We start from the raw sequence: 14,974 nt of genomic DNA on the forward strand, positions 1-14,974 counted from the left end.
AAAATGCATCTCTGGGTTATTTGCGGGGAATGGGAATTCGTTCATCCTCCCCCCCAAAAAATATAGTCCGGCCCCCCACAAGGTCTGAGGGACAGTGGACCAGCCCCCTACTGAAAAAGTTTGCTGACCCCTGAGATGGACCAATGGCCTGATTCAGTATAAAGTAGCTCCCTCTGTTTCTCTTTAATACAGCCTTTTATTCAGATTCATGAGGACCGGGATCTTGCATTATTTTTTTAGGATGGTTCAGAGGCACAGCACATGCAAAAGGTCCCGGGTTCAATATGGAACATCTGCAGGGAGGCTGAGAATGCCCCCCCCCCGCCTGAAACCCCGGAGAGCCGCTGCTGCCAGTCAGGGTAGACAATACTGAGCTAGAGGGTCTGCTGACTTGGCCTAAAGCCCATGCTCATCATTGCTCGGGCACTTCCATAGCAGATGCACAGCTGACGTGCTTCTATGTGCATCCTGCAACACCCCCTTGAGGACTAGTAAAATGCTCAGTCCCTTGAAAACCGGGGCGTGGTGCCTGCCTCGTGATAGTAGTCAGTACAGAGCAAAGCAAGGCACGCAGGTGCTGAAACTAACATCGAGTGTTTCTCCCTTTCATAGACTTGAAATAGTATTTGGCAGCAACTAAGAAGGTTACCCCTGAAAATGGGCTAAGCCACATCCACACATGGAGCGGGTTGCCCCTTCACACATCTTGGCAGTTTCCCAGGCTCTCACCTCCTGTTTCGGGAACACTTTTAAACACTGCCATTTCCCATCTGGTCTTCAGACACTGTCGCTAAATGGAGCCTCCGGATTCAGAGGCAGTCTATTTCTAAACGTCAGCAGCTGGGGAAGCAACAGCCAGAGAGGGCTGCTGCCTCCAGTGCCCTGCCCAGTGAGCTTCCTTAAGGCGCCTGGTGGGTGCTCGTGGTTGGGAAAGGGGCGCTGAATCACTAAGGTTGGTTTGATCCATCCAGCTGAGGTTTCCTTGAGGACTAGGAACAAGGAACTGAGAAGGAGGTGTAAGGAAATAACTGCTAAATACGAAGAAGGAACTGAGGTTTAGGAATTAGGGATAAGAAGAAACGATTTGGGAATAAGGAAAGTAAGGAGACGCAGGAATAAGGAACGGGGAATAAGGAGCCAATTCCAGCCTCCGTCTGCCTTCTCCAGGGCTGCTGCTTCCCACCGGCCAAGTCCCTACCGGGAGCTGCTTCCCAAACCCACCACACAACCCGAGCAATCTGCCCATTGCCGGCGGTTGGCGGGCCGTGCCTTGGGGCGAGCGAGCGTCAGGGAAGGCGCTCTGGCTCCTCCTCCTCTTGCCTCCTCGGTGAGCTCACAGCCCAGCCTGGGCGGCCCCTTCGACGGACTGGCGCGCAGTTGCCAAAGTTGCTTTGGAGAGAGAAAGGCGAGCGCGGCGGATAAGAGAGAAGCCTGCGTGGCTGGGTCAGGCAAGCGAGAGAGCAAGAGGCAGGAGGAGGACGGAGAGAGCCCCCAGCGCCAGGGCGAGGCGCGTGTGATCCCGTCGAGGCGGCGCCTGCGGCTCCCTCCCCGGACCCCCTGCGCCTTCGCCCGGATCATGGGAGTCTAAGCGCGGCGCAGCCATGGCCATCAACACGGAGGCGCCGCTGGCGAAGGCGCTGGAGAACTCTCCTCCGCCCGTGGACTCGCACGAGACGGAGAAGCTGCTGACCGCCGTCGGGGTAGCCCCGAAGTCCTTCTCAGCCGGTGGAGAAGGCGGCGATGAAGCGCCCGCCGGGGGCGAGGCCGAGCGCAACGGCCACCACAGCCTGCCTTACCAGTCCGGCTCGGAGGGGAAGCTGGAGGCCACGTCGCTCTCGCCGTCGCGGCTCAGCCTGGGGCGCGCCTCGTCCACGGCCACCACCTCCAACCTCCACGAGCCGGGCCGCTCGCGGGACTACCTCCCGCTGGCCATCTTCTCCTGCTTCTGCCCCATCTGGCCCCTCAACATCCTGGCCTTAGTCTTCTCCATCATGGTAAGCGGCCGTTCCCCCGCTCCAGCGCGTCCCCTCGGGACTCCGGCTGTGCGCAAAGACGCGCCGCCCTCGCCAAGTTCCTTGTGCGCCCTGGGCGCACCGGGGACATCGGCACGGCGTCGGGGAGTCGCGGAGCGCGGAAGTCCCCGGCGGGAACTTTGTAGCTGCGTTTAAAACTTGAGCAGAGGGCGTTACATCGGGGAGAATGGAAGAAGAGTGTGTCGGTAAGGGAGGGGTGTCTTAGTTTCTCCAAAAGTCTGTGAACTGCACGTTTTGGAGTGGACTGTTCTTCCCGTTTCGGAAGGACACGACTTTTGGGGGTTTGCGTGTGACAGAGAAAGAATATGCAATCATATCGACCTGGCTGGGAAGTGGAGGAGGAGAAAACAAAGAGTGAATAATTGTAATTTATAACTTTCCCTGCATAACAGACTCCAAATACAGCAGCTCCCTTCCCAAATGCGGGGTGGGGCGTGTGCGTTTTGTGGATTGGGGAGATGGGAGAAAGACTTAAACAGAGTGTGAGGATTTGGCGGATTTTAATAATATTAACATTATGATAAAAGTGCCCTTTCAAATGTAGAATCTTGCTCACGACTGAATTAAGGCTGCGGTACCCTATACCCGCTGTGCTGGGAGTAAGGCGCGTTGAATTCAATGGCAGTTCTGAGCAGAGATGTCGAGGATTACACAGCAATAAAATCAATTTAATTCGCGGGCCAAATACGAGGGTTTGGTTTTGGGTGGGTTGGTGGGTGTGCGTGTGGGTGTCTAATTCCCTCTTCTGCTTAGCAAACGAAGTTGATCAATAGCTCCACAGCCTGCCCTCTTCCTTCCCATCCGCCCCAGCTAGACATGGGTTGGAGACAGATCCCACTTAAGTTAAGACGTGTCAAGAACAGCCTAGGCGTCTCTTGCTTGGCTCTGGATTTTGTCGGGGAGAGATGTAAAAAATTATAGAGTGAGGAAATGGGGGGGGGGGCGGTTGACAGAACTTGTTGCCATGTAATGTCGAAATAAAGAAAGACTACGCTGAACATGTACAGAGTGCCTCTGACCACAAAGAACAAACACAAGCTTCTGCCACGGGGAGGGTAAGAGAGCTCAGAGAGCAGTTTCCAGAGCTGATAGATGCAAATTTTGTTGCACATTAACCTCTGACTGGGGGGGGGTGCCCCTTCCATTCCCACCCATCTGTGGGTGCGCTTACCAGCAAGGTGAGGGGCAGCCATGTGTTAACAGGATCCCCTGCAAAAAATGACAGGACCACAGCAGTCCAGAGAACCTCAAAACGGGCAAAAGTCTCCTGGTCACAAAGGCGTACGAACTAGCGGGGCTGTAGTGGTTAGCGTGGGGGGGACCTGGGTTCAAATCCCCACTTGGATATACGAAGTTCTCTGGGTGTGATCCTGGGGGGCCTGACACCATATTCTTAGCCCGACCTACTTCGCAGGGATGTAGGGATTACATGAGATGCGGGAGAGACACAGATGCCGTCTTTGAGCTCCTTGGGAGAAAAAGGTGGGTTATAAAGGCAAGGAAGGAAGGAAGGAAGGAAGGAAGGAAGGAAGGAAGGAAGGAAGGAAGGAAGGAAGGAAGAAGAGAGGAGGGATCCAAAGTTTGTTGGCGGGCAGCACCCCCCTCAGAAGTCGCACAGCTTCCCTGGGATGACTAGAGGGAAGGAGGAAGAATTCGTTTCCGTTGAGCTGACTATAGAAAGCTCTGGGCATCCATAGGGGGGTGTCTTCCTGTTTCTCCCCTCTCCAGTCTCTGGATACAACCAAGCATATGTGGGGTTGGCTTTGGGGCAGCCAGAGATGAATTTGGATGCTGAGGAGATTCATCCATAGGGCTGGCGCAAGGAGGCCTCTGCGCCTCTCTCTCTCTCTCTCTCTCTCTCTCTCTCTCTCTCTCTCTCGATTTGGCTCCAGGAAGGCCTCCTGGCAGATGCAGTGGGGGAAGAAAGGGAAGGGTGGAGGGGGAAACAGAGCACAGAATTCTAGCATAGTACAGTTGGGAGGGGCCCAAAGGGTCATCTAGTCCAACCCCCAACCCCTGCTGTGCAGGATGCTCTTTTAATTTCTAAAATGGGGCGTGCCGGTTCTCAAGTTCTGCCTTTGGGCTGGGATGAGGGCAGCCACCCACTTGCACCCCTAAGGGTGTAGAGGGCAGGTATCTGGCAGGAAAAGGCCTGGCGCACTTGATGTGCTCAGAGGCAACGCTTACGCTTTTGACATGGTCTGAAAAGGCTGAGCTCAGAAACAGAGAGGACTAAGGTTTAGCTGCCACGAAGGCTGGGAGAGGTGGGGAAAAGGGCGGCCAACATTATTGGGGAATTGTAAGAGCATCTCCTCTGACCAGAGTTTACAGGGTTGGCTGTGTAAACTTGGCAGAGCGGTGGATGATGGGAAGAAAAAAGCCGTGCTGGCTGAGCTGATGGGAATTGTAGTCCAGAACAGCTGGAGGGCCCCAGGATGGCCAAGGCTGGATTAATGGTTAATAATATAAAAGCTGAAAGAGAGAGAAGCAAAGAGGGAGCTGTCCATGGTAGCAGCCAGGATTCCTCCAAAACAGGGGAAGCTTTTCAGGGAAACGCAGAGCGGTTCCAGACTGAACATAGGAAGCTGCCTTAACACTGAGTCAGAACGTTGCTCCATCTAACTCAGTACTGCCTACACTGGCTGGCAGTGGCTCACCATTGTTTCAGATCAGGGATCCCTTCTCCAAGCCCTGCCTGGGGACGCTGCCAGAATTTGAACCTGGGACCTTCTGCATGTAAAACTGATGCTTTACCACTGAGCTATGGCCCACCCCTTAAAAATGAATCAAGATGCTAGCCCTCATGGTGCTGAACTAAGGGCACACAGGAAGCTGCCTTATTAGTCCATCTGGCTCAGGACACTGGCTGGCAGCAGCTCTCCAGGATTTTAGGCAGGGAGCCTTGCCCAGCCCTACCTGAGGATGCCATTGGCGATTGACACCTTCTGCATGCAAGGCATATGTCCTGCCACTCAGCTCATGATAGGCAATGGGGAGAAAGGCTCTGATAAGCCCCCCATGTACACGGCTTGTCCACAGATAGACAGCAGACTGAGTAGGACATAGAAAGAGGGGGCCGTGGCACATTTGAGCTCTGCATCCATACTAACCACATGAAAACACTTGTTGCTCAAGTGTTTCTCAACGGCCTTGGTCCAGTATATCTGAAGAAGCGTCTCCACCCCCATCGTTCTACCCGGACACTGAGGTCCAGCACCAAGGGCCTTCTGGCAGTTCCCTCACTGCGAGAAGCCAAGTTACAGGGAACCAGGCAGAGGGCCTTCTCGGTAGTGGCGCCTTCCCTGTGGAACACCCTCCCACCAGATGTCAAAGAGAACAACAACTACCAGGCTTTTAGAAGACATCTGAAGGCAGCTCTGTTTCGGGAAGTTTTTAATGTTTGATGTATTATAGTATTTTAATATTCTTTTGGAAGCCGCCCAGAGTGGCTGGGGAAGGTATAAATAAATTGGGCAGGGTATAAATAAATTATTATTATTATTATTATTATTATTATTATTATTATTATTATTATTATTATTATGGCAATAGCAATGCTGAGCCCCCAGGTTCAGATGAAGTCTATCTCAGGAGACCAAGAGATGATGAAGAATGCCATGGGGAGGGCATTTGCACTCCTGTCCTGCTCAGGGGCATCCCAGAGCCACCCAGATGGCCACACAGCTGGGCCTAGGTGGGCCTTAGGCCTTAGGCTCCCAGAAGGCCTCTCCAGATGTCCTTACGAAGTAAGATAGTTAAGAGTGGAGCCTCCATAGGCAGAATCAGCAGCAGGCCCTTTGAATATTTTATTTATTCATTAAATCTGTATGTCACCCTTAATCAGAAGACCTCAGGACTGCTCACAACATAAAAAATACAAAATGAAAACACAAAATACAGAATAAAACCAAGTTCAAAAACAACTCCCACAAACACATTTAAAGGGTCACAGATTGTTTAATAGGTCAAAACCAGCACTTTGAATTGGGCCTGGAAACTAATTGGCAGCCAGTATAATTAGGCCAGGATCGGTGTAATATTCTCAAACTGTCTTGCACCGGTGAGCAACCTGGCTGCCAAATTGTGCACCAACTGATGTTTCTGAACCTTCTTCAGAAGCAGCCCTACACTTAACACTTTGCAGTAATCTAATTTAAAGGCTATCAGAGTACGACTGGGGGACAGACAACCAGGGAGGGCCACTGCCGTTTATGTCCTGCCCTCACACCTGGGAAGGGCTGTAGCACAGTGGTAGAGCATTTGCCTTGCCTTGGGTTCAATCCCAGGCATTTCCAGGTAGGCCCCTCCGCTGAAATCCTGGAGAGTTGCTGCCAGTCAGTGTAGACAATCTTTAGCTAGAAGGACCAAATGGTCTGTGTCAGAATAAGGCAGCTTCCTGCATTATTATTATTATTATTATTATTATTATTATTATTATTATTATTATTACCACCAGCCCTTTATTCAGAGCAATGAGGACTAGGATCTTTAATTTTAGGGAGTCACAGCTCAGTGGTGGAATACCTGCCTTACATGCCGAAAGTCACAGGTTTAACCTCCAGGCAGAGAGGCTCGTCCTCTGAAACTCTGGAGAGCAGTTGCTGCCAGTCAGTGTAGACAGTACTGAGCCAGATGGTCTGACTCAGCAGAAGGCTCCTTGTGAGTTTGCCAAATGCATCCTGAAAAGTAGAGGATGCTGGACGGACCATCTTTGTTTAAGAGATTGTTTCTGCAGTTAAGATTTAGTTTTTGGAGATGCAATCTTGTTGCTGTTACCTGGATCATGCTGCTGCATTTCAGTGATCAGCAAATATATTTTATTGCACATTCATGAATAGAAGTAGAAGTTCACATCAGCTTATTGCAGCCATTTAAAGTCTGTGGTGTCTTGTAACCGTGAGAGAACTGCGTAAACCTTTGGATGGTGCAAACCGCCTTGAGCAGGGCTTACTAAGGATCAAATGTAAGAGTACGTTGAAGGCAGACCTTTGGTCTGCTCCAGCAGCCAGGCTCTTCCGAAGGATCATTGGAAGGCGGGTCAGCATTTCTGTCCCCTTTCAGGTTGAGAAAAGCAGCAGAGCCACTAAGAAGTCTTTCCTGACTCCCTGTTATTTTGTTACAAGTCAGGAGCGTGTGATGTTTTTGCCACCTGTGTCCATTTGATTACCGAAAGCAGCCCCAGAGGACCATTACATACTCCACGGTTTCGCAAAGATAACTGATTCTCCGCCGCGGAAGCACACACCAAGGCCATCTCCCCGATTAGCAGCAACAACAAAAACAGGCTTATAAACTGAAGTCATAACCCCGTTTACCTGGGAGTGAGTCCATGCAAAATAAGTGTGTGTGTGTGTGTGTGTGTCTTCTTCTTCTTTGGCGATCCCTTGTAGCCGAGTAAGATCGTCTTCCATAAACAGGGTTTTAACAATGAGTCCATAAGTGACTGTGGAGGCCAATTCTGGATCCACACATCCTTCCACAGTGGGGACATTGGTTTTCGGACCGGAGCTGATCACGGTGTGGATTTGCCAAGTGTGCCTTCCTCTTAGCGCATTTCTCCCTTGAGTCCTGAGTTTGAGTGTCTTCAAAGTCCATGACACCTTTGGTAAAGGCTGTTCTCCAACTGGAGCGCTCGCAGGCCAGTGTTTCCTAGTTATCAGTGTTTATACTACCTTTTTTTATACACACACACACACACAATATATATATATGTGTGTGTGTGTGTGTGTGTGTGTGCGCGCGCGCAACTGGACGACTGATACCTTTTATGCAAAGCAGAACCCAGCTTTTCCCACGGTGGAGGTTTTTTAAAAACCGTGCACAGCTGTGGAAGTGGGTTCAGGTTGCAAGGGAGGGTTTAATGGGAGATCTAGAATCAAGGGTGGGGGAAGATTTAAAAAAGGGGGGAAGTTGGCTAGCCAGGGGTTGACCTAGAAAGGGGTGTGTGAGTGAAAGCAGTGTAGACCTAGGTAAAAGCACCACACACACATGGACATCTAAGGTTTCTCATTTGTAATGTAAACATGAGCCAGCTGTGTGCTACTGCAGCAAATAAAGCCAATACAATCCTAACCTGGAGATTTCGGGGATTGAACCAGGCCAGGACCTTCTGCATGCAAAGCAGATGCTCTGTACACCTTACCCATGTGCACAGGGGTCCTTTTTAAAGGTGTTACAGAATTATTATTTTAGAAATCTGCCCGTGCATCCATACATGGACCTCAAGGCTGATGGCTTGGAGAATTTACTTTCTAGTGCTAGATTTATTCATTTAGTTCCATACACACACACACACACACACACACACACACACACACACCACTTGGCGGTGGTGGTGGTTTTTATAAAAATAATAATCTCAAAGTGGTTTGCAAAAAAAAAGCTAAAACTATCAATACTATAAGATGACCCGACAGCAAAAATTCAAAACTCCAAAGATGTTAAAATAACAGTAGACTGAAAACAGATCAAAACTCACATTAAATTTCTAAACAACTGGACAGCCTTGCCTAAATAAGAATGTTTTTAGCAGGCATTGAAAGGAGCTCAGTGAAGGCGCCTGCCTGATATCAAGAGGCAGGGAGTTCCAAAGGGTAGATGCTGTCACAGTAAGATGCCAAATTCTCCCAAATATACTGGAACAGGTATTATGCGGTCCCTGTAACAGTGCCAGTTCCACCGATCGAAGCAACGCTGTGGGCTTATGTGGGGTAAAACGATCTCACAGGTAAACTGCCCCCAAGTTGTTCGCTGATAACAACACCTTGAATTTGGCGTGGGAGAAAATCGGCAACCGGTGAAGATCTCTGAGCACAGATGTTCTACGCTGACAAGGCCTCATTCTGGTCAGCAATCGTGGGGGAGTATCCTGCCCCAACTGCGCCTTCCGGGTCAAGCGCGAGAGAAGCCCCCTGTGTCCTCACACAACATGAACCAGGGGGGTGAATGGCAGCGCACAGGTCTAAGACGGTCTGCTTTTCTCTCCTCCCCTCCCTTCTTTTGACAGTCTAGGAACAGCTGCCAACAGGGAGATGTGGATGGAGCACGGCGGTTGGGGCGGGTTGCCAGATTCCTCAGCATCATCTCCATCGTCCTGGGGACCCTCATCATCTTGGTTTGCACACTGAAGTTCACAGGTAGGTGCCAACCTGTGTCCCACCCAATTCCACCAGAGACACTCGCTCACAACCCTAAAGAGAGCTCAAACTAAGACGGCATGTTCAACACCACCATTATTCTTCCATTTGCATGCAATTATTTTGACATCTGGCCGCTGTGTTTAGGCAACCGATTCAAGATGTTTCCTATCAAAAGATCAACAAGGAGCCTAGGATTATACAATACCATCATGTAGTGAGCACAAGACATACAGTCCTTCACATGTAACAGTACACAGGGCCTTCTCGGTAGTGGCACCCTCCCTTCAGATGTCAAGGAGACAAAGAACTACATTCATCTGAAGGCAGCCCTGTATCGGGAAGTTTTTAATGGTTGATATTTTGATATATGCTGTAAGCCGCCCAGAGTGGCTGGGGAAACCCAGCCAGATGCGCGGGGTAGAAAGAATAAATGAATAAATGAATGAAAAGGAAAAAGCCTGGCATTTCAGGTGGCAGAGCATGCGGCTCTTAATCTCAGGGTTGTGGGTAAAAGATTCCTGAGTTGTGGGGGTTGGGCTAGATGACCCTCAGGGTCCCTTTCAGCTCTAAGATTCTACTATTCTAACGAAACTACGTGATTTCCAAGGACCGTCCCCGCAACTCCAGGCCAGATAAAAAAAACCCTGTTCTTTGCTCCCTTCAAGGAAATGATTCTGCCTCGCCTCTCTCAATTTTGGTGGCAGGGAAGGGGGGGAAAGGAGAGCTTTGACAGCATATGCCAGAGAAAGCAAAGCCATGTTTCTGTCTGCAAGGAGTTTATAATGCAGAGCGGCTTAGTGGAAGTGCCTGAGCCAATGCATTCAAATGGCGAAAAAGGAGATTGCGACTAAACTTTAGGAAGGAGATTCTGAGAGTAAGAGCCATTCAGTCGTGGAATGGTCTCCCTCGGAAGGTGGTGGCCCTCTTTCACTAAAGGTTTTCTAAAAAGAATTTTAAATGTAATTTATATACAACAATTATTCAACCATCATTTTAACACCTCCAACTTCCACTCCTTTCCGCCTTTCTGCGGTTCTTTGCATTCATTTTCGTCCTTTCCTGCATACTCATTCTTTTAATCAACTATTCTCATATATATCTCATATATATTTTTGAAACTGCAGGTTTTTACAACAATCCTGCCAATGGCTTCACCTGCTTACAGTTTATTTGTAAATACTCAATAAACCATTTCCATTCCTTTCTAAAAAGTTTGTTATCTTGATTTCTTATTCTCCCTGTAAGTTTCGCCATTTCTGTGTACTCCATTAGTTTCTGTAACCATTCTCTTTCGTAGGGACCTCTTCTTCCTTCCAATTTTGAGCAAATAACATTCTCGCAGCTGTGGTCACATGCATAAACTAACTTCTATACTGTTGGTAGTTCTGATCCTATAATTCCCAAGAGAAAAGCTTCTGGGTTGGGGGTTTTTTAACGAATGTTATCTGAAATAATATCTTTTTCAATTCATTATATATCACTTCCCAGTAAGCTTTAACCTTATTGCAAGACCACCACATATGGGAAAAGCTAACTTCTTTCTCTTTACATTTCCAACACTTATTCAATTTTGAATTAGACACTTTTGCCAATCTACTAGGTGTTAGGTACCATCTATATAACATGTTCATATAACTTTCTCTTAAACCAGAACATGCTGTCAATTTTATGCCCATATTCCACAATCGTTCCCATGCTTCCATTTATATCTGAAATCCAGTATATCTGGAAGAGCGTCTCCACTCCCATCGTTCTACCCGGACGCTGAGGTCCAGTGCCGAGGGCCTTCTGGCAGTTCCCTCGCTGCGAGAAGCCAAGTTACAGGGAACCAGGCAGAGGGCCTTCTCGGTAGTGGCGCCCGCCCTGTGGAACGCCCTCCCATCAGATGTCAAAGAGAACAACAACCACCAGACTTTGAGAAGACATCTGAAGGCAGCCCTGTTTAGGGAAGTTTTTAATATTTAATGCTGTATTGTTTTTAACACTCGATTGGGAGCTGCCCAGAGTGGCTGGGGAAACGCAGCCAGATGGGCGGGGTATAAATAATAATTTTTTTGGCCTGGATTCGGTTGGCCTGGATGACCTTTGGGGGTCTCTCCCAACCCTAAAATTGTAACAGGAACACACCTGTCTTGTGCTTGTAAAAACTGCCTGACCAAAACGACCCTCTTTCTCTCTCTTTCTCTCTCCTCACCTCCAGGTTACCTGCAATCAAATTAGCATGAGCAAAGCTTGAGGGGAAAGAAGGTGGTCCTTCGACCTGCATATTTATTTGTGTTTTTGAGTGGCCGTAGGATTCCTCCCATTTCCGCGCAAAAGGAAGGACTTTTTCAGCGGGAGAAAAATGTGGGGATCCTCCACAGCCCAACCCTATCCTGCTCCCATCCTTGGACAGAATTACAGCATGCCCATCTTCACCATTAGCCTTTTGGATCACAAAAAAAGTTTATTTCCAGGGGACGAACAAAAAGTACAATCCAATGAACAGGACTAGGCAGGAGGGGAAGAATGAAGATCCCTTCCTGCCTGGCACAGGAACTCTCTACCTCGTCATCTGCCACACAGAGAGAAAGGCACGGGTGGGAACGGAGAACCGTCAAGAGGAGGCGCATTTCTCCCAAAGCAAAACTCTCCTTGATCTCCCACTTCCCCCCACGCCAGCGGCAGTGAACTGGGTTTTGTACAGCTGGATGCTTTGCCTCTCCGCCGGGGTTGGGCAGAAATCACTCCTGTTGCCATGCAAAAAAAAAATAATTGAGAAGGAAAATCCACCGAGCCACCCAGCCCATTCCAAATACTGCTTCTCCCCTGCAGGGATGGTTCTGGAGCAGGGATCAAGGGAAGTTGTGGGCGTCGAGAGGGAATTCTGTTTTGTATATTTTTGATGAGCATTTGCATGCCTGTACGTAGGAATAGGAGAAACTCATAGCTGACCCTTGTCTCACTGCCCAGGCGCCATCCTTGTGCTTGCTTGGTCCTGCGCAACGCATGATGGGTTGTTTTGTGGGGTGTTTTTTTCCTTTTTGCAAGAGAGGCCCACGCTGGAGAATTAGTGGCGGTCCGCTGCCTCTCTCCGCGACCCAAGGACGTTTCATCCCTGGGGCGACTGAGGGGAAAGGGCCCCGCTTCTGCGTCTCCCAACAGCTCGATCCGGCACCCGTCAGGGCTGGGATGTGAAAAGGGATCGTTCCGCATCCCTTCGTTAAAATAAATTATAAAACCTGTTTAAAAATAATATGCAGGAGAAGCAGATGCAACGGAGGGAGGCAGTTCCAGCCTCTGAAGGCAGCACCAGTTCCCCCAACGGGAAAGTGGGTGTAGAAAACCCTTTTCTCCCTCACTCACAACACTAGAATACAGGGACACCCAGCGAAGCTGAACAATGGACGTTTCAGGGCACATAAAAGGAAGGGAGTCTCAAGTAACGCTGGGGTTACGTTTTGGGGGTCGCACGTAAAGCCAAAATCCTTTATAGCCAAAACACATTGGGTTCAATGGCGGGCGGAATTGCCAAAGTCCTTTTTTCACGCAACTCTGCCACCTTTTTAATTACCATATTTTTTTGCTCTATAAGACTCACTTTTTCCCTCCTAAAAAGTAAGGGGAAATGTGTGTGCGTCTTATGGAGCGAATACAGGCTGCGCAGCTATCCCAGAAGCCAGAACAGCAAGAGGGATTGCTGATTTCACTGCGCAGCGATCCCTCTTGCTGTTCTGGCTTCCAGGATTCAGAATTTTTTCCCTTGTTTTCCTCCTCCAAAAACTAGGTGTGTCTTGTGGTCTGATGTGTCTTATAGAGTGAAAAATACGGTAATTGATTGCCAAGCAAATAAAGCTGAATGCACATAAATGTGTGCAAGCTGTGAGGTACCTGTACTTATTTAGGCTCTTGTGCTCAGCTTCTGCTTGCAGGTTTCCCATAATAGGCATCTGGTTGATACCTGTGGGAACAGGACTAGATGAGCCCTTGGTCCGATCCAGCAGAGCTTTCCTTAACGTTTTTATGGCCAAGGGACAGAAGGCAGATTCCTCTTTAAATCAACCTTTTTTTCCAGAACCATGAGGACTAGGATCTTAGGGAAATGGCCACAGGGCACCTGCTTGGCATGCAGAAGGTTCCAGCTTCAATCCCTGCAATCTCCAAGTAGGATGGGGGGAAACTCCTGCCTGAATCCATGGAGAGCCGCTGCCAGTCAGGGGTGGGAGGACTTTTCTGGCCAAAGGGCAACCTTCTGGAAGCTGCATGGCAGGAAAGGGTTAGGCTAAAGGTAAAGGAAAATGAACACAGCGATGGATAGAATCATATAATTGTAGAGTTGTAGCGTCCACATGAGGACTGAGCTAAGATACAGCAATGAACTGGCTTGGTAGAAGGTCATTTCCTGTGTTCTGGGATGTTTTGGGGAAGTTCTGATCATTCCTGCTGTAAACATCTGGATTCTACACATTCCATAGAATCAATTATCAGAATATTTGGAGATTTATTAATCCACTGGCCTAGCAATGGAGTCAGCATTTACTTTTCACTGGGGATCAGGAGGCCGGATCCTTCGCGAGAGATCATGCAAGGAAACAGCATTCACACATCCATTCCAGGGAGAAAATAAATTGAGGCAGCCAAACTGTCTTTATTTTCTCATTTCTACAGACTCTAGATTGGTGTCTGGGAATTCTGGGGGGAAGGAAGGGGGGGTCTCCTTTATTTTTGGATGAAAATATCTCTGTCTTCCATTTCTTTTCTGCAAGAGATTGTATCGTATTTTTGTCTTTATACTTCTTGGCATGATGACAAATAAACAGAAAAGTTACCATGCATGGTCAAAACCTGGGCTGGACTCAAGTCTGTTGAAACAGTCCCTTCCAGATCGTGAAGCGGGAGGTACCAGTTAAATAAAAGCCCTTGCCAGAGGTCTCTTAAAAATGAAATACCCATTGCTCGCTGCACCCAGCCTCATTTTCTACTCCTGACTGCTGAGATGTTGTGGAATTCAGGACTTCGTAAGAGGCTGCCTGCTGTCTCTCTCCAGGAGTCTCCGCTCTGAGTCAGGCAATACACCTGTGTTGACCCCAGCCCTGTGTGTTTCAGAGGTGAGCTCCTGCGGGGATGGCCAGCCCTGCTCTAACCAACACAAATGGGGAGGTTTAATGCAGGTGCAATTCAGGAAAATAATAATAAATTAGGTCTTGCCTATCTGAAGTTTGGGGAACAGCAATCTGGTTAAAGCGACATTGCAGCTGCAAAGAAACCCTGTAAACTGCAGCCCTTAAAAATGCTTCTTTGCCTGAGCAGCTTCTCTCCTCCAATGGGTGCACCTTGTGGAAACTTGTCGGCATCTCAGTGCAAACCTCTCCCAATATAAATAATAATAATAATAATAATAATAATAATAATAATAATAATAATAATAATAATTTATTTATACCCCGCCCATCTGGCTGAGTTTCCCCAGCCACCCTGGCTCGCAATCGAGTGTGAAAAACAATACAGCATTAAATATTAAAAACTTCCTTAAACAGGGCTGCCTTCAGATGTCTTTTAAAAATAGGATAGCTGCTTATTTCCTTGACATCTGGTGGGAGGGCGTTCCACAGGGCGTCGCCACCACCAAGAAGGCCCTCTGCCTGGTTCCCTGTAACTTGGCTTCTCGCAGCGAGGGAACCGCCAGAAGGCCCTCGGCGCTGGACCTCAGCGTCCGGGCAGAACGATGGGGGTGGAGACGTTTCTTCAGGTATACAGGACCGAGGCCGTTTAGGGCTTTCAAGGTCAGCACCAACACTTTGAATGGTGCTTGGAAATGTACTG

At 48.8% G+C, this 14,974-nt stretch overlaps 1 protein-coding gene across 1 annotated transcript; it reads left to right on the forward strand.

Annotated features, from left to right (window-relative positions):
• Nucleotides 1–1,261: 1,261 nt before the first annotated feature.
• On the forward strand, nt 1,262–12,805 carry TRARG1 (trafficking regulator of GLUT4 (SLC2A4) 1). Its single transcript, XM_081171548.1, has 3 exons — nt 1,262–1,994; nt 9,040–9,169; nt 11,373–12,805. Exons 1-3 carry the CDS (start codon nt 1,602–1,604, stop codon nt 11,390–11,392), a joined length of 543 nt encoding a protein of 180 aa, XP_081027674.1. The 5' UTR covers nt 1,262–1,601; the 3' UTR covers nt 11,393–12,805.
• Nucleotides 12,806–14,974: the final 2,169 nt, after the last annotated feature.

The sequence above is a fragment of the Podarcis bocagei genome (assembly GCF_964188305.1).
Source record: "Podarcis bocagei genome assembly, chromosome: 15".
NCBI classification, from domain to species: Eukaryota; Metazoa; Chordata; class Lepidosauria; order Squamata; family Lacertidae; genus Podarcis; species Podarcis bocagei.

What these genes read in the sequence shown, in the direction of transcription:
- TRARG1 (XM_081171548.1), top strand. Translation starts at nt 1,602, where the DNA reads ATGGCCATCAACACGGAGGCGCCGCTGGCGAAGGCGCTGGAGAACTCT. An exon ending in CCTTAGTCTTCTCCATCATG is followed by an intron (nt 1,995 to 9,039) that starts GTAAGCGGCCGT and finishes TTCTTTTGACAG; the next exon opens with TCTAGGAACAGCTGCCAACA. An exon ending in TTGCACACTGAAGTTCACAG is followed by an intron (nt 9,170 to 11,372) that starts GTAGGTGCCAAC and finishes CCTCACCTCCAG; the next exon opens with GTTACCTGCAATCAAATTAG.